General features: G+C 39.0%; 3 protein-coding genes across 3 annotated transcripts in view; 1 reads left to right on the top strand and 2 right to left on the bottom strand.

Moving 5' to 3' along the window:
* The window catches only part of stx1a (syntaxin 1A (brain)), an 89,261-nt gene extending 80,050 nt beyond the window's left edge, over nt 1–9,211 (top strand). Inside the window, exon 10 of the mRNA XM_051957764.1 lies at nt 4,240–9,211. Coding sequence (XP_051813724.1) covers nt 4,240–4,362 — 123 coding nt within the window. The 3' untranslated portion in view covers nt 4,363–9,211. The remainder of the gene's footprint in view (nt 1–4,239) is intronic.
* LOC127536693 (caspase recruitment domain-containing protein 18-like) lies at nt 4,018–7,861 on the bottom strand. The gene is made up of 3 exons (XM_051957765.1): nt 7,795–7,861; nt 4,427–4,711; nt 4,018–4,300 (listed from the first exon to the last, which is right to left on the bottom strand). Exons 1-3 carry the CDS (start codon nt 7,799–7,801, stop codon nt 4,272–4,274), a joined length of 321 nt encoding a protein of 106 aa, XP_051813725.1. The 5' UTR covers nt 7,802–7,861; the 3' UTR covers nt 4,018–4,271.
* Nucleotides 9,212–14,370: 5,159 nt separating the features above from the next.
* LOC127536896 (caspase a-like) lies at nt 14,371–18,933 on the bottom strand. Its single transcript, XM_051958302.1, has 8 exons — nt 18,927–18,933; nt 16,892–17,176; nt 16,680–16,768; nt 16,236–16,412; nt 15,908–16,145; nt 15,658–15,813; nt 14,640–14,749; nt 14,371–14,485 (listed from the first exon to the last, which is right to left on the bottom strand). The coding sequence occupies exons 1-8, from the start codon at nt 18,931–18,933 to the stop codon at nt 14,387–14,389; spliced, it is 1,161 nt and encodes a 386-aa protein (XP_051814262.1). The 3' UTR covers nt 14,371–14,386.
* Between the last annotated feature and the right edge of the window lie 6,626 nt (nt 18,934–25,559).

Here is a 25,559-nt window from a genome sequence, read left to right as displayed (position 1 = left end):
GAGATAAATGTCTCACTGCTTATTTTCCATCACCAATAAACAAAACTGTTAAAACCATTTAGGGCTGCAACCATTGACTGGTTATAAAGATAAATAATACTTCCATGACATCACATACAGCGTTCCTGAAGAGTGATCTTGAAGGACAGAGTAGTGACGTCTGTCTATATGCCCTCAATTATTTATAGCTTTAAGACTTAATATAATTTCAATGGTTGAGTTTTATAAAAGTTCCTCCTCTGTCCAGTTGTCATGACGAGGAAGACAAGCTATAGAGCCCAAAACAGTTTATCACACCAAGCTGTAAATGTGTATATTTCTGCTGTAAAGTTGGGTATTTTAACATGCTGGTCTGTGGGGGCATAATGTGCTTTTGTAGTCAGCCTCAAGTGGTCATCCGAGGAAGTGCATTTTTTGACACTTGTACACCAGCATTGTTGGTTGTTTTTTTTTTATCCCCAGAGGTTGTCAATTAATGTGTTATTTGCTCAATATATAATAAACATTGTAAAATATGTGAAAATTATGTAAACAAAACAAAGTAAATCACAGCAAAAACAATGAAACGCATGTTGTCCAGTACATTTAAAATCCAAATATTTAATCTGAAAAAACATTCCATAAACATATCTTTGGTCACTTGGCTCTGATGCTCAAACATAATGTATTTAGCTTCATTTAGCACCTGAACTTTCTCACTTGAAGGTGTTTTCTGTAATGACAAAATGTGTAAATGTATATACACAAATCAACACAACTAAAACGGCTCCTGTGGGCCTCTTGACACGTGACAAGAGAAGAACTGACTCTGCTGAGCTGCATGTTGTTACATGAACACTTAAACTGTGTAAATCACACAGACCAAATTCTATCTCCTATTGTTCAATTTTCCTTTTACATCAACAAGAAACGGCCACTAATAAGTTGATATGTTCATCTCTTAGTTATGAAGAATAATGTTCACCTTTCATTGGTGCCAAATGTTCATTAATTCATGAAGGGTAAAACAGAAAACAATAACATGGATTAAAAGGCCTAATTCACCAATGAAACAGTAAATGATAGATCAAAGCACCTCTACTTACCCCAAACAAATCAGTGAAAAGTACAAAAACTGAAAAAAATAACAATAACTGATTAACACAGGAAAGTTACACTTAACTTGTATATTGTAAAAAAATTAAAACAGATTTTCCTTAATGCAAATTGCAACTTTTATCCAAAGTCCTGTCTGCTTCTGTACTATTCTAAGTTACTTTAATTCTTTAATTTTTGATATTAAAATTGAAACTTTTGATCTTTAATCTTATTCTTCAGTTTCTAAACCGCCTAGTTCCTTTGTTTGTTATGCATACTAACCTAGCAGATTATTCATTGAATGTATTATTTTTTTTATATTTTTGTCTGACTGCCTTTGCCTTTTCCATTTATGTCTTATGTCTTGTTTGACTGTCTCTGTGTTTATATATTTTGACTGTCAAAATTTAGTTTTCAGTCGTTTTAAGTACAACATTTAATGTGTCATATTTAAATGTACCTGAACATAAGCAACACCAAATCTGGCCAGTGTTAACCTTTTTGCCACTGTTAACTAAACAAGGCCAATGATGTCATCCAAAACTCTATTTTAGAGATTTATTCTAAATTTATTGCTGCCAAACACGTCTTGGAGATCTGACAAACTGAGCAAATATCCTTGAATCCTTCTGATCCTCAGAAATTGTCCTGTTTTCGCTTTTTCCCTTCACTCACACCATGTCATGCCACTCTTTTCATGTGTATAATAGAACATGAACAATTCACCTTATTGTCCGTTTATCATGAAATTATGAATTGTCTGACTTTAAACATCGCCTTATTTTATGAATAGCAATATTTGGGGTTGTTGACAGAACACATGAGGAAATCATGTCTGTCTTCTGTACTTTTTCTCTCCAAGATAGTTTGTGATTCTTTAATTTTAGACTCCTGGCAAATGTGAAATCAAAAACTAGTGGCATCTGTTAAAACTGCATGAGTGGAGCTTGATCTATTTGGATGACATCATTGCTGTTTTTTAAATAAAAACATCAATTAAAATAGAAACTGTAAACAGAATTATTAAGTCAAATTTAAAAAACTGATTCACAAATTCATGAAATAATCAAATGACAACACAAAGCACCAGTAAGACGGGATGAAAAGTTTAGATTGGAGGTCTGCGGGTACACTGGGGAAAAAAACCTGGTCAAAACTGACAATCTGGCAGCAAGGATGCTAGAAAAGAATACACTAGCAGATTCAAATACAGGTAAACATTCACACATTATGTAAGAACTAATTTCTATTTGTAAAAATACAGATTTTGGATGTGGATGTTATTTATGGTTTGGGGTTGTTTTGTTGTTGTTTTCTCTTTTTTACAGTTAAGACATATATTAATACTTTTTTCCGTGAATCTTCAAGGTATTGTCTGTGATTTAACAGAATGGGTAAAATCTGTAAAATAACTGTAAATTGTCCAAAAAAATTAGAATTTAAAATCGTTTTAAAAATGAATTTTTACAGAGTACCCATCTTGGTGTGATGGGGTTTAAGGTTGTCATTTTTCTTTAAGCAAAACCCAACCCCGCCTCAAGAAGTTTCTTCGTGTTCTTCTCGTCTCGCTCAGCACCACGTCGGTTTGATAGGTGAGAAAACTGGATATTAGTGATCAGCAGAGCCACACGGTTTCCAATCGATTTTTTTGTCCACAGGGTAAATCTGGAAAACAAATTTAGAGGAAATGAGTTGAACAAAAATGCACCTGAAATCTCAGCACAGTCAGAACCGGAGCAAGAACCACTTATCAGCATTTATAACAGAAGGACAAAACTTAAAGGAACACAGATAGCCTCAGACACCACTCACACACTGCACAGCCAATACAGTCTGCTCCCCTCAGGCCAGAGACACAGGTGACTCACTTTTAGAACCAAGAGAGCCAAGTCAAGTTTGGTGCCCACATCCATCAGACTTATGAATGGCTGAGCCATTTTATTTAACTACTACCTCTTCAGGATCTTTTAATTATTCGTGTATTTGGCACCTTGCACTTTTGTAAAGATGATATGTATTTTTTAATCTTAAATTTTACCAGTCTTTTTATCTACTGTCTCTGGTATGTTGAATGTGTTGTGTGTATGGGATATTGCCTGTGTTTATTCTGATGCTGTTGGGTATGTGGATTGTATGTACAGTATAGGCACAGATGCTCTGGCACAAATGAAGTTCCGAACGGAAAAGTAAAGTTCTGTTGCAAAGGGAAACACAACGAAAAGAAACATAGCCGTGCTGATGTTGGATATTTTTGCTCGTAGAATCACCCCACTGCCAAACTTTTTACTATCAACGTCTCTTGTAGTTGACAGAAGCCGTGCTGCTGTACTTGATTTTTCATTTGGCCTTACCAGTTGTGCAGCATTTCTGACCGTGACTCCAGTGTTGAGTGCAAGTGAGAGCGTGTGTGTGTGTGTGTGTGTGTGTGTGTGTGTGTGTGTGTGTGTGTGTGTGTGTGTGTGTGTGTGTGTGTGTGTGTGTGTGTGTGTGTGTTCCTTGGAATAAGGGTGTGTGCGTGTTTGCATGTCTGAACGCGCTGAGAGTGAGTCATGGGATGAAAACCTGAGTGCTCGTTGTTTGCCGCCTGCGTCTTTGTTTTGTAAATTGACATAAAGCTCTCTAACACTGCCAGTATGTTCCAATAAGCTGTTAAAACAGTCAAGTCTGGTTGGTTTGATAATTCTGGTCCGTAAGTGACAAACCCTGGTTGATTTATGTCTCTAAGGATGACATGTACTTTTTAATCTTAAATTTTACCAGTCTTTTTATCTACTGTCTCTGGTATGTTGGATGTGTTGTGTGTATGGTATATTGCCTATGTTTATTCTGATGTTGTTGGGTATGTGGATTGTATGTACAGTATAGGCACAGATGCTCCGGCACAAATGAAGTTCCGAACGGAAAAGTAAAGTTCTTTGAAGTGAACTGTCATTTCCATACTTTTATACAGAAACTGTTTAATTTATTCTTGTTAATCATTAAACATTGATGTGCACTGAACAGACCAGCATGAGAAAACCTTAACATTTGAACTACATTAAAACTACATTTTTCCTTTTCTGTTTCTTCTGATGGAAAAATCATCAGTTAAGTCAACATGAGACATTTAATGAGGCTTTTTGTGAATTACTAACATCTGGATCCTTCTGTTTCTCATTCCAGAAAGCATCAGTGGCATGGACAAGTGTGGTTGATCACTCCGTCTCCATCTTTGCCTGTGCAGCTGAGAACACACAACAATATTGTATCCAAATAAGCATTTGTTTTCTGTTTATACACCTGTGATCAAGACAGCATCCAACAGTGTCAGATCTTTTACAGAAAATAAGATAATTTGAAAGTCTCTCACCTGGCTGAGGAGGCTGACTACAGGACTCATCCATCTTAGAGTAAAGTTCAGGGTCTCTCTCTTGAAGGCGAGTAATCATCTTCCTGCTGGCTACATCCCCTTTCTTGATCACTGCATCTACAAGCTCGCGTGCCTTGTCTGCTGTGACGGGATACTTCTGAATTATGTAATCTTTCTCCCCACGATTGAAGACACGATCTTGTAAAAGGTCATCCAGGAGCTGACTGATAACTGGGTCAATCACGTTTTCAACAAACACTTTCCTCACACAGTCAAGCTGCTGAGCTAGAATCAGGAATATAAAGGAAAAAAAGTAGCAAAATTCAAAACATTGATTATAACAAAGGTGCCAGCAGTGAAAAATATCTACAGAATGTTTATTTTAAAAATGCTATTACTCAACAGAAGTGAGTACACTTCTGTACAATGTCACTTATATCAGATGATTCAAAATTGCATCAGTTCTTAATAATTACATTATTTCCCATTTATAAAATAAATAGGATGGACAGCAGCACCGCAAACAGAAGTTTCTAAAAAGATGACGGAGTGTAATCGACACGTTTTGACAAGAACACAACAGTATCATCTACAGTCAACGGAAGAATTTCTTGCAAGCTTTGTTTTTATACACTTTTGTAAATTTGCTGGGTGTAAACTAGCAGCATTATAAAATTAAAACACACATTTAAAGAATCATTAAAAAATTATCCATTAACAGTTTGAAAATAAGAGAAACTCAATAATAAGCCACTTAAATGTATGTGTCTGACTATAAATTAATTATGAAATGTTGACATCTCTGTCTGTGTGCTGTACATGGTTATAGGTTGAGTCTAAGTAAAAGTCTATGTGTGCTGCAGGGCGTTGATGTATCCTTCCTCTTCATGCAGTGCAGAGAAGAAAGCAACTCAAAGTTTCTGTGTTTTGTGAATCATTTTTCATCATAATATGAATTATTAGATAACCAGTGATGTCTGCTTCTCATTTCAAGTATATTTTAAATAACATGAAATCAAATGTTTCAATAAACTAAGACCTTTATGCGCAAACTTGCGGACTTTGGACATCTCAGCTCCACAATCTCGTATTTATCTAGGGTGACCATACGTCCTCTTTTGCCCGGACATGTCCTCTTTTGAGAGGCTGTCCGGCCTGTCCGGCCGGCGTTTATAAACTCCTTCAAATGTCCGGGTTTTTGATCTTGCCTAGCTTGAGCGCGTCACAGACCAGTGTATTTATCATTCACGTTTAATGGTTCCTTTGGAAACACGCTCTGAGAGGTGGAGTTTGAGCCGAGGCGCTCCACACTCACTCACTCCTCGCAGGCTGACAGGCAGGTAGGCACACTGCGAGAGAACACTCGAACCGAAAGAAAATGCCGAAACGCAAATGTCATTTCACTGATGAAATGCGAAAAAAATACCCCTGTTTTCGTCCGGGTCGTGTCAAATGGGAGGCAGAATGTACAGTCTGAAAAGCTGGGACTTATGTCTCTGTAGCTAATAAGAGAAGGGAAAAGAAGGAAAAAAGGACTGTTGACTTGAGGCATTATTTCTATATTTTTTTCATTTGCCATTAGACACATTATTTTGAAGAATGGGCTAACTGAACATTGAAGAATAGGCTACCTCTCTTTTTTCTTTTTGTTTAATATTTTGAGACATTATTTCTATTTTTACATAATTGATAATTGGGAGGTTATTTTGAAGAATGGTACTCTACCTCACTTTTCCTAACTAAAGTGTAAGTGTCAGACTTAAAGCTGCTGTCCGGAGTTTCCGTTTGTTTTCAATTTATGTATCATTTTTTAACAAAGCTTAAATGTGTTAGTCTAGTTCGATACTATAATATAAAGTTAGTATAACACGATATGAAAATTTATTCCTGAGCTCCGCCTTCCTCTCATAGACCCCCATGTTATTCCAAAAAGCGCCGGTTGCTGTCGACCAATCAAGTTCGAGCTTCAGCTTTGTCATGCTGTCAATCAACGGTTACGCGCACAGCAAGCGAGCCCATGCAGAGGTGGGCGAGCTACGCACTACGCAACCGCGCGCACATTTGTTTTGCTTGTGGAGGAGAGAGCATCAGGGCTCAGCAACTTCCAGAAAAGTTACCAATCCCACGGCTTGTCAGGCCAAGAGACTGCAGGACGTTTTTTGGCTCGGGGTGCTCGCGTCGCTCCCCGACCACGGCCTCCGTAGCCCGGCTGACGCCTTCGTTTAGATGCCGTGGTCGGGGTGCTCGCCTCGCTCCCCGACCACGGCCTCCGTAGCCCGCCTGACGGCTTCGTTTAGATGCCGTGGTCGGGGTGCTCGCGTCGCTCCCCGACCACGGCCTCCATAGCCCGCCTGACGGCTTCGTTTAGATGCCCGACCTCTGGAGGAAGATGTTGGGGCGTCTGGGACATACTCTTCGTCAGAGGAGTCATGCAATTCTGAACTCTAGATAGAAATAAATAAACAATGTAACACATATACACGCGTAAATGCACTAAGTTTGATAAACAACGTCATCGAGAGGGATACACGAGTGTAATCACATATTGAAACTTTACTAGTTCGTCCTAGCAGATTCATGTTATTTTGGTATTAGGACAAGTTAGACTCAATACAGCATTCTAACGTAATTCCTTTATTATTTACTAATTGTAGAATAGGGGAAAACAGCAAAACAGGCGAGATGCTGCAGCACTCCAGGCACTTCTCTCATGTACTGCGCGCGTGCACAAATAAAGGGGCGAAATCAGAGGGAGGGTGGGACCACCAGTGTTTTGGGAGACACTGCGATTCAAACTCCGGACAGCAGCTTTAAGAGAGATGATTATTTCTTATTTTGTTAAACATCTGAATACATGTGTTCCTACACAACTTGCTGGGGACTGAAAATTTTTCGCGCGTGAGCTGGAAGTGTGTCCTCTTTTCAGAGAAACAGAATATGGTCACCGTTTATCTTATTCTCTAAATGGCAGAATCTGAACGCGTAAAACACATCACACCTGTAATTTCGACAACATTTCGCAAATAAAATGCAAGTTCAGCTGGACAGGTTGCATCATATTTTTTTCATCTAAGCCACCAAACCACAGCAGTAGTAGGCTACCACGTAGAATCTGAAAGTGAAGCTAAACTTGACGTTCACAAAGAAATACAAAATATTATGAGTTTGCTTTGACAGGCCTTCGTTGTCAAACTCATCACATTTCTGACACATTTCTGACCCCTATCCCCTCATCTTCTTCATAACGCACTAAGAACAGTTTGTGCGTTTTCCTGTTTGTTGGCTGATCGTCTGCTCGTTGCCGCAAACATGAAGCAAAAAGTAAGTCATGGTTCCCTCCAAAGCACATTTAATCGATGAGTTCTTACCTGCCATCGTTCAAGTCTTGTATAACAGAGCTGCTTGAAGAGAAATATGAAAGTAACACTTGAAAACTTCATGCGTAATGGGCAGGGGCGCCGAAAAGGGGGGAAAAAGGGGAAGGATTCTAGGGGCCCATCATTAACAGGGGCCCAGAAAGGCCCCTGATAAAATTATAATACTGACAAAATGAATATGGCACTATCTTGTTAATTTATAATCACAAATAAATATTATTTACAATGCGCTGGTAACACTAAGTTTATTTGTTTTGGAAACATTTCTCAAGGGCCCCCCCTCCCTTTTTAAGTAAAATGGTTCAGTCCTACTGAATCAACTGAACTGCTGCGGGCAGCGGTGCTTCAGTCAGACTGAGTAGGGTGACGACAGTATGCCTCAGAAGTCAGAAACGAAAAGAAAAAAGATAAGGCAGGAGAGAGAGGCCAAGGGCCGGCGATATATTACCCAGTTCTTCAAAAAACAAGGTGGGTTTGGTTCATGTGGTGGAAAGTTCTGGAACATTAGCCTGTGTTGTTTCTACTCTGTCTTAACTTTGATTTTTAAGCTAGCTCACTTTTCTCCCCATATTAGTTCATATTTTTGAAGAAAACTCTGGAATTTTATATTTCACTGTTCACATTTAGCAAGCTGCCCATATTTAATCAGCCCCCCCTCCCCCCGTGTCAAAATGATGCATGTTTGAACAGACACGTCAAGTGCAGCAGCAGCAGCTGTCTATGAGGCCTGTGAGCCCCCTACCCCTGAACAAGCCCCAGTACCCACAACTGAGGAAGGAGGTGAGCAACTGCAGCCGCCAGAAGAAAAAGGCGAAGATTCCATGATGAGACCTCTGAAGAGGAGAGGTCTCAGGAGAGTGCAGAAACTGTGTTTCAGAACACTGTGTTTTTTACTGCTATGGACAGTATCATAAGTGACTTGGGAACTAGGTTCCAGACCACAGCAAATATTGTAAATTAATTTTCTGCTATTCTGAAAGTTGGGCAGATTAGTGAGGACAAAATCTCTTCTCTGTGCCAACCATTGATCACAACGTATTCTGGTGATCTTACACCTGATTTTGAAAATGAAGTAAGACACCTTAACGGTGTATACGCTTCCAATTTCCTCCCTAACTTGTCCCCTCTTGAACTCCTGAATGCTATTTGTAAGCTGCAACACTGCCAGTTAGTGTTGCAGGTGGTGAGAGAGCCAGTGATGGTGAAATTGAAGCTTCATGAAGCAATGAACCACTTTGACACATCTGCTTCAAGAATGACACATTGCTTCGAAGCATTTGACACAACCAGAAGAGTGACATCTGCCGGTCCTGTGTCAGAACTGCATCCAAGTGGAAAAAAATGAAAAAGCCTCAGGACTGCTTGTCTCACACTGCTTTGTACTTGCAATAAATGTTTTAAAACGTTATATATGTATGTTTGTCTGCATATATGTGTAGTGTGTTTCTATGAATGCATGTGTCTTGTGTATGAGTGAATCTATGCGTATGTATCTGTGTGTTATTTAATGTATGAAATGCAACTAGATATATCTAAACTAAATTCTAACTAAATGTATACTCTCCCTAACTTCTCTCAAAATGACAAATGGCAAATGCACTAGCGTGATCTCCTCCTCTCAAAAACCCACAATTTGAGGAGTGAATCAGACCCCTTTGACTTTTAAGACCTGGACAGATTGAAATGTTCAACTCCTTCAAAGTTCGCACGAAGCACCGCGACACGCGATGTGACGTAACGAGGCCTCGTTCTCGATAGTCACGTGATCGTGGGTGTGCTGAAGCAGGGATCGAAACACCGTCTCGGAACACTTTCGCTTCAAAAGCTCGGCACTGTGTCGAGTAAACTGGCTCGAGCATAACATCACTAGAGAGAGCTTTCAGCAAGCTAAAAATGATTTTTTAAAAAACTGCTTTAGGTCCAAAATTTCACAGGAAAGGCTGTGCAGTCTTGCCATGCTGTCCATCGAAAGCCAGTTGGCTAGAAAGCTAGACTTCAAAGACCTGATCAATGATTTTGCTACTGAGAAGGCTCGGCGTTGGGCTGTTGGTTAGAAAGGTTGAGCAAGGGCCAGTTGTAAATATGTACTGTAAATATGTGTGCAAGAGGAAGCTCGGCTGAGCAAGGTTGTATCTGGCCTGTTATGTTTTTTCTTTATGAATGGACCTACTTTGTTTACTTTGTTTAGTTTAACATCTCCAGCTGATTTTATTATTGTGCTTGTTGTATGATTCCATAGATGGTGATGACAAATCATAAAAGGCAGTTGGCTTTTTGTATTTTATTTATTTATTTTATTTTTTATTTTATCTGTTTCTTCACAGATGATAATTGGAATTTATTTAATGGAAGAGGTTATTTTATGTTCAAGTTTTGTATTCAGGTATGTAATTTAATTTGGGGAAATTTTATGCTAAAGAATGAGAATCAATCTTGTAGTAAATAAATGAAACTTTGTATTCAGAATATTCAGTGTTCAATGCTTTCCCTACCAAGTAACTGTCAAATTGTCCTTTTCACAAATATGGGAAATAATAGTCAAAAATATCATTAAAATAAACAGTTTTATGTAAACAGCACAAAATATTTTCGCCGGCCTTATGTCCGGCGCTACAGGGGCCCAGTAAAATTTCTTTTCATGGGGCCCAAACTCCCTGGTGGCTCCCCTGCTCTGGGTAATGTTCTCCTGGTGAACCTTGGGTCCTGGTAATCATGTGGATGTAATTTTGACATGAACCACGTATCTCAACATTGGTGCAAACCGTGGCACCACTTCATGGCCACAGGATCTCATGAAGGCAGTGGACTCTTTGAGCAGGATGATGCACACTGTAAAAACTTTCCAGCAGGAGTATGAGGGACATGACAAAGTTGTAGGTGTTGATTTGGCCTTTAAATTCCCAAGATGTGATTCCAAGATCTCTGGACTGTGCTGGGAAAACAACTCTGAGGTCCCAAGCCAACTCACAGGATCTTCTGATAATGATACCACAACTCTTGTGGAGTCCATGTAATGGTCAATGATCGACAAGTCACAGCTGAGGAGGACCTGCACAGTATTAGACAGGTGGTTTTAATGTTGTGGTGTATGGCTCACTCAGGAAAGGTGATACTGTGCAGAAAGTTAAACATTGGCTCCAGTTCATTTAGTTACAAAAAAAAATTAGCACAAACAGAAACTAAACCAAAATACTCCAGAGATGAGGGTCAATACATTGTCCATCAGTCTCCACAAATAAAGAATTGTTCTGAGCATTATACACATCTTTACCATGTTCTTTATTCTGCTCTAAGTCTTATTGAAGGGTAAGCTAAATATAAGAAAATGGAAGCTATGAAGTCCAGCCAAGTGCACTTGTAGGAGATAAATGTCTCACTGCTTATTTTCCATCACCAATAAACAGAACTGTTAAAACCATTTAGGGCTGTAACCATTGACTGGTTATAAAGATGAATAATACTTCCATGACATCACATACAGCGTTCCTGAAGAGTGATCTTGAAGGACAGAGTAGTGACGTCTGTCTATATGCCCTCAATTATTTATAGCTTTAAGACTTAATATAATTTCAATGGTTGAGTTTTATAAAAGTTCCTCCTCTGTCCAGTTGTCATGACGAGGAAGACAAGCTATAGAGCCCAAAACAGTTTATCACACCAAGCTGTAAATGTGTATGTTTCTGCTGTAAAGTTGGGTATTTTAACATGCTGGTCTGTGGGGGCATAATGTGCTTTTGTAGTCAGCCTCAAGTGGTCATCCGAGGAAGTGCATTTTTTGACACTTGTACACCAGCATTGTTGGTTGTTTTTTTTTTATCCCCAGAGGTTGTCAATTAATGTGTTATTAGCTCAATAAATATTAAACATTGTAAAATATGTGAAAATTATGTAAACAAAACAAAGCAAATCACAGCAAAAACAATGAAACGCATGTTGTCCAGTACATTTAAAATCCAAATATTTAATCTGAAAAAACATTCCAAAAACATATCTTTGGTCACTTGGCTCTGATGCTCAAACATAATGTATTTAGCTTCATTTAGCACCTGAACTTTCTCACTTGAAGGTGTTTTCTGTAATGACAAAATGTGTAAATTTATATACACAAATCAACACAACTAAAACGGCTCCTGTGGGCCTCTTGACACGTGACAAGAGAAGAACTGACTCTGCTGAGCTGCATGTTGTTACATGAACACTTGAACTATGTAAATTACACAGACCAAATTCTATCTCCTATTGTTCAATTTTCCTTTTACATCAACAAGAAACGGCCACTAATAAGTTGATATGTTCATCTCTTAGTTATGAAGAATAATGTTCACCTTTCATTGGTGCCAAATGTTCATTAATTCATGAAGGGTAAAACAGAAAACAATAACATGGATTAAAAGGCCTAATTCACCAATGAAACAGTAAATGATAGATCAAAGCACCTCTACTTACCCCAAACAAATCAGTGAAAAGTACAAAAACTGAAAAAAATAACAATAACTGATCAACACAGGAAAGTTACACTTAACTTGTATATTGTAAAAAATTAAAACAGATTTTCCTTAATGCAAATTGCAACTTTTATCCAAAGTCCCGTCTGCTTCTGTACTATTCTAAGTTACTTTAATTCTTTAATTTTGATTTTAAATCTCAAACTTTTAATTTCTATTCTTATTCTTCAATTTTTAAACTGCCAAGTTCCTTTGTTTTTTTGCATCCTAACCTAGTTAATCATTTAATTTATTTTTATAATTTTTACTATTTTATTTTGTCTGACTGTCCTGCCTTTTCCATTTATTAAATTAGCTATTCTTTTTATCTGACAATGTTATTAAGGGGGATCCTTTTACCTTGCTGGCATGTTTCGACTGCATTTGCAGTCTTCTTCAGAACATCATCCAACAAGTGGTGACGTGTCCTTTTTTCTCTTCTGAGGAAGACTGCAGACATAGTCGAAACATGTCAGCAAGGTAAAACGATCACCAATAATAACTTTGTCGTATAAAAAGAACTGCTAATCAAATATAAGTAAATAACAAAATGACTGTTGTCAATCTTGTCCATTTATTACTTATGTCTTGCTTGACTGTCTCTATGTTTGCATGTTTTTACTGTCAAAGCACCATGTGAATGCTGTTCTTACACCACTTAATCTTCACTAGGGTCATGGGGGGGTTGAAGTCTATCCCAGCTGACTTAAGGTGAAGGCAGGGGACACCCTGGACAGTTAACAGTCCATCACATGGCTACATAGAGACAAACAGTCACACTCACAGTCACACCTACGGACAATTTAGAATCACCAATTAACTTCAGCATGTTTTTGGACTGTGGGAGGAAGCCGGAGTCCCCGGAGAAAACCCACGCATGCACATGGAGAACATGCAAACTCCATGCAGAAAGATCCCAGGAAGGCTGGGACGCAAACCAGGGATCTTCCCGCTGTAAAGTGAAAGTGCTAACCACTACGCACTGTGCAGCCCCCATTGTTGTTGTTATTATTGATATTATTGTTATTATTACTACTATTATTATTATTGCTATTATTGTTGTTGTTATTGTTAATATTATGTGCCTGAATGTGACTAACACCAAATCTGGCCAGTGTTAGTCTTTTTGCCACTGTTAACTAAATCTCTATTTTAGGGATTTACTCTAAATTTATTGCTGCCAAACACATCTTGAAGATCTGGCAAACTGAGCAAACCTCCTTGAATCTTTCTGATCCTCAAAAATGGTCCTGTTTTCGCTTTTTCCCTTCTCTCACACCATGCCATGTCACTCTTTTCATGTGTATAATAGAACATGAACCTTCCACCCATATTGTCACTTTATCATGAAATTCTGTATTGTCTGAGTATAAACATCATCTTATTTTATGAATATTAATATTAATATTTAGGATTGTTGACAGAACACATGAGGAAATCTGTGTCTGTCTTCTGTACTTTTTCTCTCCATGATAGTTTGTGATTCTTTAATTTTAGATTCATGGCATCTATTAAACTAGTGGCATCTATTAAAAACTGCATGAGTGGAATTGGGTCTATTTGGATGACATTGTTGTTGTTGTTGTTGTTTTGTTTTTTTTAAAAAGAAGCACCAATTAAAATAGAAACAGTCAACAAAATTCTAAAGTCAAATTGGAAAAACTGATTCACAAATTCATGAAAATTTCAAATGACAGCACAAAGCACCAGTAAGACGGGATAAAAACTTTAGATCTGAGGTTGTGGATACACTGGAAAAAAATTCCTGGTCAAAACTGTGAAAATCTGCCAGTAAGGGTTAGGGTTCTCTTTTCTATTTGTAAAAATACAGATTTTAAAAATGGATGTTATTTATAGTTTTAGGTTGTTGTGTTGTGGTTGTTTATACAGTTAACATGCATATTAATACTTTTTTTCTGGGAATCTAAAGATATTGTCTGTGATTTAATAAAATGGAGAAAATCTTTAAAATAACCGCAGACTGTCAAATAAGTGACAGTTAAAAATTGTTTCAAAAAATATTTTTTTACAGTGTACCCCTATTGTTGCGATGAAGTTTAATGTTGTCATTTTTGCTTTAAACAAAACCCAATCTTGCTTCAGTGGCCTGGAAAGAAGTAGAAGTCCTTTATCAGAGTGGTTCTGTCTTTGGTTGGCATCTGCCATATGCTTCGATGTTCTGCAACGCGTCGCGTGACCTGTGTGGTTGAAAAAAAAACAGTGTACAAAATTAAGCAAAGCTCACATTAATGGAAAAGAAAAATGATCATGATTGCTCATTCTATGTTGAGATAACTTTACATTTGTACACAAGCATAAACTCATAAGATAGTTTGTACAAGTGAAACTTACTCTTTTGAAAAGCTTCTCGATGTCATCCTGACATGCGAAGGTGTTAAATACCTCAACAATGTACTGGATGAGGTAAGACCCAGAACCTGTGTTTCTGAGTGCCACAGTACCTGCAAGAAAAACATTCAGAGACAGAAAATACATTTAATTTTTAATACAACTTCTGGATTGTATCACTGTAGATTACTGATAAATATCTTAAATGGATCATGAGCTACAGGAAAAGAGCTGAGAAGTTTTCACAGATTGCATATTGTTTGACAGTATGGGGTCAAGCTTCACCTTCTACAGTAAGGACATTTTTTTCATTATACAACCAGGCTCTAAAAATAATGGATAAAAAAAATCTATCCGGTGGCATCATTGCAATATACAAAAAAATACAATCTTATGTGTTTTGACAGTTTAACAGTACACTTGTGTTCTCTTAGATTAGTATTCAAATGTATCAATAACCTTGCACCTGAACATCTTCATCAATATATTCAAAGACTGAACAATAACAGAGTAACGAGAAGCACAGTAGAAGGAAACTGCAGGATTCAACACAGCAGAACCACTTTTGGACAGTCTGCTTTTTCAATCATAGATTGCAAACTTTGGAACATATTACCAACTGAAATAAAATCAATAACTAATATTGTGGCGTGGCTTCAAGCAAACCAGAGCTGTCCTCATTTTTAAAGTGTTGTAGTTTAAGTAGTTAATTTGGATTGATTTGTAAGATTTTATTTTTTCTTTTTTTTCTTGCTTTTGTTTTATAGATTTGTGGGGATATTTAACTTAATTCTGTAAGTTATGGTTGTATTTGTTTAGGTTTTTTGTATATTGTACTTTTAAAGGATTGTGATCTTGTATGTTTTGGTTGTTTTAAAAGCCCAATTAGGGACAGGAGTTGAGAATTAGCTGTAGCTAAAACTCTACATGCAACACATCGGATTCATGAACTGTATTGAAACTATGTTAACTGCATTGTCCCCATTAACTAAAAACAAATAAAATAAATAAAAACACTGACCAGGAGTACAGGAGAGTAGAGAAATGAAGTCTTTTTCTTTGTGTACATATCGCAAATTATCTTCCTCCATGCCACCTTCAGCACCTGGTTGTGACACATCATCACAGACCAGACCTTGGTTTGCGCTATCACTCACAAGCACAGCTCCTTTCCCACCTGAAACACATGCCACACACTTTAAGGTAAGAGGATATTTGTAGACTCTTAAATTAATTTACGTTGGGTTTCTGCAACAAAAGCTGAGATTCACCTCCTCTGCAGGCCTGGATGATGATAATTTTGGGTTTGTTCAGCAGCGCTGGACATTTCTCTGAACCCAAGTGTTGGTAAATGTTGTCAATGGGGAACACATCTGTTGGATTCTCCTCTTTATAGTTGACACCAAGAACTGCTCCCAGTTCTCCATGAGACATGATAACCACCACCACACTGTCTGTCTCTCTGAGTTTTGGATGTCTAGAGAACTGGATCAGGGCATTGTCAATCGCCTGTGAGAACACAACAGTCAATGCATCAGTATTGTTTCAGTAAATCAACCAAAAGTGATGCTTTCTTAAATTTCCCCCCTAAAAAAATACCTTTGCAGTGAGATTTCTGTATTTCACCACCTCATATTTCAAATCTGAAAGCAGTTTCTCCATGTTCTCCTCGTCTCGCTCAGCACCACGTCGGTTTGCATTCTTATCTGTAAACTCTATATTGGTGATCAGCAGAGCCACACATTTTTCAATGGATTTTTTGTGCACAGGGTAAATCTGGAAAACAAATTTAAAGGAAGCAAGTTAAACAAAAATGCACCTAAAGTCTCAGTACAATCGTTTCCATACTTTCATTTTTAAAATATTGTTTAATTTCTTCATGTTAAAAATCAAACATTGAAGTGTACTTAACAGACCAGCATGAGAAAACCTTCACACTTGAACTGCATTAAAACTACATTTTTCCTTTTCCGTTTACTGATGGAAAAATTATCAGTTAAGTCAACATGAGACATTTAATGAGGCTTTTTGTGAATTACTAACATCTGGATCCTTCTGTTTCTCATTCCAGAATCCATCAGTGGCATGGACAAGTGTGGTTGACGACTCCGTCTCCATCTTTGCCTGTGCAGCTGAGAAAACACAACAATATTGTATCCAAATAAGCATTTGTTTTCTGTTTATACACCTGTGATGAAGATAGTATCCAACAGAATCAGATGTTTTACAGAAAAGATCATTTGAAGGTCTCTCACCTGGCTCCTCCTCCTGACTACAGGACTGACGCAGCTCAGAGTAAAGTTCTGGGTCATTACGTTTAAAGTGATCAATCATCTTGCTGCAGGCTTTTTCCCCTTTCCTAATCATTGCATCTGCAAGAGCGCGGGCCTTGTTTGCTCTGCTTTGGTTCTCCTCAAGTATAGAGTCTTTCTCCATGTGATGCAAGACACCATCTTTTAAAAGCAAATCCAGGAGCAGACTGATAATTTCTCTGGTCGCCTTTTCAACAAAGCCAGGCCTCATATCAAAGAGCTCCTTAGCTAGAATCAGGAACATGCAGGAAACAAAACAGCAAAATTCAAAACATTGATTATAATAAAGGTGCCAACAGTGAAAATATATTTGGAATGTGTATTTTAAAAATGCTGTGCTTTGAAAACCTTTCACAGTATTTTATTTTTAGCAATTATTAGATAACCAGTGAGGTCTGCTTCTCATTTCATGTATATTTTCAGTGACAAGAAATCAAATGATTCAATAGGTTGATGCTACAGGTACGGACCCGTACTCGTAGCATCTGTACTAGAGGTACGGACCCGTTAAGGTCACTGAAGAGCTGGCGCCGGTTAACTACTATTTGCTGCACATTACAGGCAGTTTATATGAATGACTTTGACGGTGAACATTGTATAATTTAACCAAAAATACGCCGTCTCCTCTCACACTTTAGACATTGCAGTTTTTACGCTTTTAGACGCCGTGTATAAATTGTTTGAAGTCCAGTTCCTATTAATTAGTTTACCGCGTTCAGTGGTGGAAGCGGCTGACGAACTCCATTGCAAATGTTCCCATTTAATTTCGGACGCTACTTTACAAGATAAAGTGAAGGATGTCGAATATGAAACAAACACTCGTGAATGGTGAGGAGCAGCTCTTTAATTCGGCATGAATTAAAAAAAAAAAACACAAACTCGATTTACTGTGATATTGTGAGATTTGTTTGTGGTTATGTAACTTAGACATTCAACAGAGTCCGCTAACATTAAAGTGACTGACGTGCAGTGTCTGTGTTGACAGACGTAGAAAATACATCAGGGTTTTGTTTAGGTTGTTAATATGTAATAGTCTGTCGCTACTTTTGAAGGTAAAAAAATACTTGTAGTTTGCTGGCTGTTAGTTCCGCCATTTGTTTTGTTTGCCGTTTGTGCTTTATTAGAACAGGGTCACGTGAATAAAAAGTTTTACTATTTTTAATAGTAGTGCTGATTTCAACCCCCAAATCACTGTCCGTGAAAAAGTCAGATAATGATATTTATAAGACATTATGCATGATAGAAAAGAGAACAGCAGATGACTGACATGACAGGCTCCGCACGCCCGGAAGCGCCTTCATCACTCGGATTACCAAACCGGGTCATTAATATTTATGCACGTCGGATTACCAGCCAATCACAAAGCGCGTTCATCAGCCGGCTCATTAATATTCATGTTCGTCTCATTAATATTTATGATACAGGAAAGTGCCGTATCCGTAGGCCACAGGCTACGGGTACGGTCCGTATCTGTCGACACTACCGATTCAATAAGCTAAAACATTTACAAGCAAACCTGCGGACTTTGGACATCTCACCTTCATAATTTCGCATTTATCGTTGATCTTATTCTCTAAATGGCAGAATCTAAACGCGTAAAACATATCACATATGTGATTTCGACAACGTTTCGCAAATAAAATGCAAGTCTAAGTTCAGCTGGACAGGTTGCGTCATATTTTTTTCATCGAAGCGCACCAAACCACAGCATTAATATCGTGTCTGAAAGTGAAACTAAACTTGACGTTCACAAAGAAATACAAACTATTATGGCTTTGTTTTGACAGGCCTTCGTTGTCAAACTCAACACATTTCTGACACATTTCTGACCCCTATCCCCTCATCTTCTTCATAACGCAGCAAGAACAGTTTGTGCGTTTTCCTGTTTGTTGGCTGATCGTCTGCTCGTTGCCGCAAACATGAAGCAAAAAGTAAGTCATGGTTCCCTCCAAAGCACATTTAATCGATGAGTTCTTACCTGCCATCGTTCAATTCTTGTATAACAGAGCTGCTTGAAGAGAAATATGAAGGTAACACTTGAAAACTTCGTGCGTAATAGGCACCGACCGAGATGAGGAGGACTAGTTTCCTGCTTTACAGCCTGTTGTCATGGCCGCCTTAATGCACGGGCTTACCTGGGCTGAAGCCCAGGGGCCTACCAAGTTCAGGGGCCTATCAATGAGCTGGAAAAATCGCATTGTTTTTGTTGCTTGTCAAGTTCTCTGTCAATCATTTTATACTTCACATTCGTGGCTGGTAAGACCCGCCCCGCTCTCGTTGATTACTGTTGTTGTTAAGTCCACCTAACTTTCCCCCCTTGAGTGACAGCTGAAAAATGACGGGGAAAAAGAAATTTGAGAGCGGCGCTCACAAAAGAAAGGTGTTTCGGGACAAAGAAACCCAGAAAAAGCAATTACTTAAGAGCATCCCAAAGCTAACAGGATTCTTTAAACCGTCCGAAACGGATGGTGGTGGCTGTTCAGCGGCATTGAGTTTACCGGAGGCAGCAGACGAGGCGGGGCTCGCGCAGGTAGAAGTGAGAGAGGAAAAGAGAAGAGGATCGGTGGATGAGGAAGAGGGAGTAGCGGGGGAGGAAGAGGGAGGAGGAGACGAGGGGGAAGAGGAGGAGAAGGATCAGGGAGGAGGAGACGAGGAGAAGGATCAGGGAGGAGGAGACGAGTCCGGCAGTGGCCCTTACAGCAGCGACCCGGGCCTCTGGGGAAACAAAATTGACCGGCAGACGCGCGCTTACTGGGCGAAAATGGGACCAGATACGTGTCAAAATAAAAATGCCGACCTCCGTGCATCAGAGCGCACATACAAACACCAGAGAAGATTTTTCTCAAAAACATATTTCCACCGCAAACTGAGTAACGGGGGAATATGTAAGTAGAGAGTAGCTTTATTATTAACCATCAGTATAGCGTGTTTTGTTTTGGTTTCAAGATTTTTGGCGAGAGCAACGAAAAGTCTGCATTTGTTTTTGGGGGTTTCTCTGACTGGAAACATGCAGGTGATCGTATATCAGAACATAAAACCTCTGACATCCACAGAAAAGCCATGATTGCTTACATCAATCAAGCAGCTGAGGGTGGGACAGTGGACTCAGAACTTAGAAAACAGTTTGATGAGGAGTGTGATTATTGGGCACAGGTTCTACAGAGGGTTGTTACTGTTGTGAAGTATTTAGCTGAGAGGGGACTAGCTTTCCGGGGAGACAGCCACAAGTTTGGAGACATCAACAATGGAAATTATTTGGGCAGCATGGAGCTGATCAGCCAGTTTGATCCCTTTTTAAAAGCTCACATTGAAAAACATGAAAACGCTGGCAAAGCAAATCCATCCCATCTCTCTCTGAATGTGTGTGAGGAATTCATACAGCCGATGGGACAGAAGGGGCTGGATGAAATTACCAGCAGAGTAAAACTAGCAAAGTATTTTGCTATCAGTGTGGACTCCACACCTGACATCACACATGTGATGTCAGGTGATCTCCATATGAGATTTTCAATCTTTCACCCATATTGGTTTTAAGTAAAGCATGTACTGATGTTATACAAGTGCATTTTGTGTTCATGTAAGTTGATCAATAAAAGTATGCTGGTGTTTTCTGGCTAAAGAAGGAAACCTCACAATTGTTTGTCGTAAAAGAAACTGATGCATTTTTTTTATGTAGATTGGGACGATGGAGTAGGGGGGCCTACAAAACCTCTCAGCCCCAGGGCCTACCATTAGGTTAAGGCGGCTCTGGTGGAGGCTCTTTGATGGAAGAGCTACAGGAGATGATTCAGGAGAAATCCTACAGCTGATGTGGTAATGGAGGATCATATCTAGAGGAACCCCTCATCCAACCAGCAGACGACCCACTGAGCTGGAGCAGGACAAGGCCTCAGTCTGCCCCACCTGGTGAAGGTGATGGAGGAGAGACAACTTCTTCCATCTGAGAGAATCTTCTCAAAAACACAGCAGATATTCACTGAAAGAAGAAATGTATCTGCCCATCCAAGCTCAGCCATCTGATTTTTCTGAATGTCAGCCTGCTCTGAGGACATTTATACTGTTTGAATACTGAGTCTGGTTCTGGTTCTGTGGGTTCATGTGCAGAGTTTTGTTCATTTATTTTTTGTGCAAAAAAAGTTTGGTTGAAATAATAAACAAAAGCAAGAATACCTGTTTTTGTAACAGAGCAAATGTACAAAATGAGTCAATTATAAGACTTCTCATAAAAACACTGAATGAAAGAGTTTGTCAAAATACAAACGATTCATATTTGCCAGGTTAGGCAAAAACATGAGGCTACAAAGAATAATAAATTAGGAGCCATTTGGGAGCCGAAAGAACCGGCTTTTCTTTGGAAGCAGTGCCAAAAGCTCTCTGAAAAGAGCTGAACTTCCATCACTACTGTCCTCTTTGTCCCTCATCTCTCAGCTGGTTTTTGAAGGCAGAGCTGCGATGTTCAGTCATGCTTTTTTAAGTTCTGCACTTTATTTTAAGATATACAGTTACATATAAGTTATTTATTAATAAATGTCAAAATGTTTTTGAACCGTACTGAATTTATCTGACGGTCAGTTTTTGATTACAGGCAAACTCTAATAAAACTACCAGGTTACATCAGCATATATCACAGTAACTCAAGTTAGACATTATGATGTTCTGGACCTTTGCTGACTGGACCACTCTGAATTTTAGCTGAATACCCCTGGCTTAGAAGAAGAGGGACATGAGTCTAGAACTTCTAATGACCCAACATCAGTCAGTGGAGAAAAAATAAGAAAAAGAAAGCAAAGCTAAATGAAACTATTTCAGTGTTTTAATAAGCCTGTTGCTTGTCCTTTGAATACTGCCACTTTAGGGAACACTACAGCTGGAGATAAGGTTAAAGTTTAGGAAAGGGAGCCTGATGAAGAGGAAACATCAGCTCTACCTGATGAAGAGGAAACATCAGGTCTACCTGATGAAGAGGAAACATCAGGTCTACCTGATGGCAGGAGGAGGAGCTGCTGACGCTATAATGTCTATAAGTATCTAATTGGTAGTTTGAAATAAAGGAGCTGCTGCTGCTGCTGTGTGTGTGTGTGTGTGTGTGTATGTACGCGCGCGCGCGTGGACATGTGAGTGCACGCGCACATATATGAGAACCTGACCTGGCTTTGGTTTATGAGGTTGGAGTATACCCAGTAGAAAAAACTAGACTACACCACTGGTTATGACTGTCATTACTGTGTACACGACTTGCTTTGATTTAGAGTTAGGGGAAGTGCAGTGGGGGCAGGCAATACAATGAAAGTCAGTCTGTCTGTGAATGCCAGCGCAAGAGCTTTATTGTGATGGGCAGGAGCTTTATTGTGCACTGGCAGGCTCCGAAGCCCCGCCCACCAATGATACGGAATATGGAGTCGTATTTTCATTTTGGGGGTGAAAACGAAAAAACGAAAAAACGAACCGTTCCTGTTTTTTTTTGTTTTTTTGTTCAAAACGAAAAAACGAAAAAACTAACCGTTTCCTGTTTTTTTTGTTTTTTTGTTCAAAACGAAAAAACGAAAAAACGAACCGTTTCCTGTTTTTTTGTTTTTTGCTCAAAACGAAAAAACGAAAAAACGGCTTGATTTTTTGTTTCTGCTTGTGTCTTTTATAGCCAGGAAACAAACGGATAAAACGTACCTTGTCCATAACGTGGTTTTGAAGCTACATGATGTGATGAATGATGATCATGTTCAGTCTTCATTTCTTTGATTGTCAGTGGAGACAGAGATACACGTCATCAAGGCCATTTGACTGCTGTTGTTTGTTTATCTGTGCTGTTATATCCTACTTTTATTCTTATTATCAATCAGAACATCTCCAAAACTGCAGGTCTTATGATGATGCAGCGGTTTGTAAACAATGGAAGACCAACTTTAGCACAAATTGCTGAAAACCATAAAGGTGGAGTCTGTGATATTGAAGAGATTGTTGATATTCCTGTGGTTAGAATGTTTAGATGGCATGTGTCAGATTTACTGTCACTCCCACTGCTCCTTTCCCCTACATCTCTCCATAAACATGTTCTGGACATGCTGGAATAGTGTAGATCTGTCTGAGCCATTTTGTTAGTTTCTCACTGACCAAGCCAAGCTTGAGAACAAATACAGGGTTTTTTGTTTTGTTATCCAGAGAAAAGAGAGCTTATTAACTGTGAAGACATGTTCACTAAATTTAGCAAAAGATGTATTGGACTGAAATCACATGCTCTACCTGTAATGCTAGCTATGATAGAAATGCAGCAGAACAAAGTGTCTCACAGCTTTCTCTGGTCCAACATGACCCCTACCCCCTGCAGAAAGTGTCTAAAATGGACAGGTGGGCATCAGAACTGCATAATGAAACAATGGAAGGAGGTGCCATGGTCTGATGAATCATGTTTGCTTCTACTTCATGTGGATGGCTGTGTGCGTGTAACATGATGAGCTGCAGGAAGAAGGTGAGCTCATGGAGGTAGTGTAATACTCTGGGTAATGTTCTCCTGGTGAACCTTGGGTCCTGGTAATCATGTGGATGCAATTTTGACATGAACCACGTATCTCAACATCGGTGCAAACCGTGGCACCACTTCATGGCCACAGGATCTCATGAAGGCAGTGGACTCTTTGAGCAGGATGATGCACACTGTAAAAACTTTCCAGCAGGAGTATGAAGGACATGACAAAGTTGTAGGTGTTGATTTGGCCTTTAAATTTCCAAGATGTGATTCCGAGATCTCTGGACTGTGCTGGGAAAACAACTCTGAGGTCCCAAGCCAACTCACAGGATCTTCTGATAATGATACCACAACTCTTGTGGAGTCCATGTAATGGTCAATGATCGACAAGTCACAGCTGAGGAGGACCTGCACAGTATTAGACAGGTGGTTTTAATGTTGTGGTGTATGGCTCACTCAGGAAAGGTGATACTGTGCAGAAAGTTAAACACTGGCTCCAGTTCATTTAGTTACAAAAAAAATTAACACAAACAGAAACTAAACCAAAATACTCCAAAGATGAGGGTCAATACATTGTCCATCAGTCTCCACAAATAAAGAGTTGTTCTGAGCATTATACACATCTTTACCATGTTCTTTATTCTGCTCTAAGTCTTATTGAAGGGTAAGCTAAATATAAGAAAATGGAAGTTATGAAGTCCAGCCAAGTGCACTTGTAGGAGATAAATGTCTCACTGCTTATTTTCCATCACCAATAAACAGAACTGTTAAAACCATTTAGGGCTGCAACCATCAACTGGTTATGAATAATTCTTCCATGACATCACATACAGCGTTCCTGAAGGACAGAGTAGTGACGTCTGTCTATATGCCCTCAATTATTTATATCTTTAAGACTTAATATAATTTCAATGCTTGAGTTTTCTTAAAGTTTCTCCTCTGTCCAGTTGTCATGATGAGGAAACAAGCTGTAGAGCCCAAAACAGTTTATCACACTAAGCTGTAAATGTGTATATTTCTGCTGTAAAGTTGGGTATTTTAACATGCTGGTCTGTGGGGGCCAGGCTGCACAGTGACGTAGTGGTTAGCACTTTTGCCTTGCAGCAAGAAGATCCCCGGTTCGAATCCCGGGGTCGGCCTGGGATCTTTCTGCATGGAGTTTGCATGTTCTCCCTGAGCATGCGTGGGTTTTCTCCGGGCACTCCGGCTTCCTCCCACAGTCCAAAAATATGCTGAGGTTAACTGAGTACTGTAAATTGCCCATAGGTGTGAATGCGAGTGTGATTGTTTGTCTGTATATGTAGCCCTGCAACAGACTGGCGACCTGTCCAGGGTGTCCCCTGCCTTCACCCGAGTCAGCTGGGATAGGCTCCAGCACCCCCCGCGACCCTAATGAGGATAAAGCGGTGTATGGATGGATGGATGGTCTGTGGGGACTAATATGATTTTGTGGTCATCCGAGGAAGTGTATTTTTTGACACTTGTACACCGGCGTTTTTTTTATCCCCAGAGGTTGCCAATTAATGTGTTATTTGCTCAATATATAATGAACACTGTAAAATGTGGGAAAATTCTGTAAACAAACCAAAGCAAAAAAAACCACAAAAAAAACAGCAAAAACAATGAAACGCATGTTGTCCAGTGCATTTAAAATCCAAATATTTAATCTGAAAAAAACATTCCATAAACATATCTTTTGTCACTTGGCTCTGATGCTCAAACATAATGTATTTATCCTCATTTAGCACCTGAACTTCTCACTTGAAGGTGTTTTCTGTAATGCCAAAATGTGTAAATGTATATACACAAATCAACACAACTAAAACGGCTCCTGTGGGCCTCTTGACACGTGACAAGAGAAGCACTGACTCTGCTGAGCTGCATGTTGTTACATGAACACTTAAACTGTGTAAATTACACAGACCAAATTCTATCTTCTGTAGTTCAATTTTCCTTTTACATCAACAAGAAACGGCCACTAATAAGTTGATATGTTCATCTCTTAGTTATGAAGAATAATGTTCACCTTTCATTGGTGCCAAACGTTCATGAAGGGTAAAACAGAAAACAATAACATGGATTAAAAGGCAAAACACACCAATAAAACAGTAAGTGATAGATCAAAGCACCTCTACTTACCCCAAACAAATC

The sequence above is a fragment of the Acanthochromis polyacanthus genome, chromosome 13, assembly GCF_021347895.1.
Source record: "Acanthochromis polyacanthus isolate Apoly-LR-REF ecotype Palm Island chromosome 13, KAUST_Apoly_ChrSc, whole genome shotgun sequence".
Taxonomy (NCBI): Eukaryota; Metazoa; Chordata; class Actinopteri; family Pomacentridae; genus Acanthochromis; species Acanthochromis polyacanthus.
The sequence above is the reverse complement of the archived record's forward strand: the minus strand, read 5'-3'. Positions and strand labels throughout refer to the sequence as shown.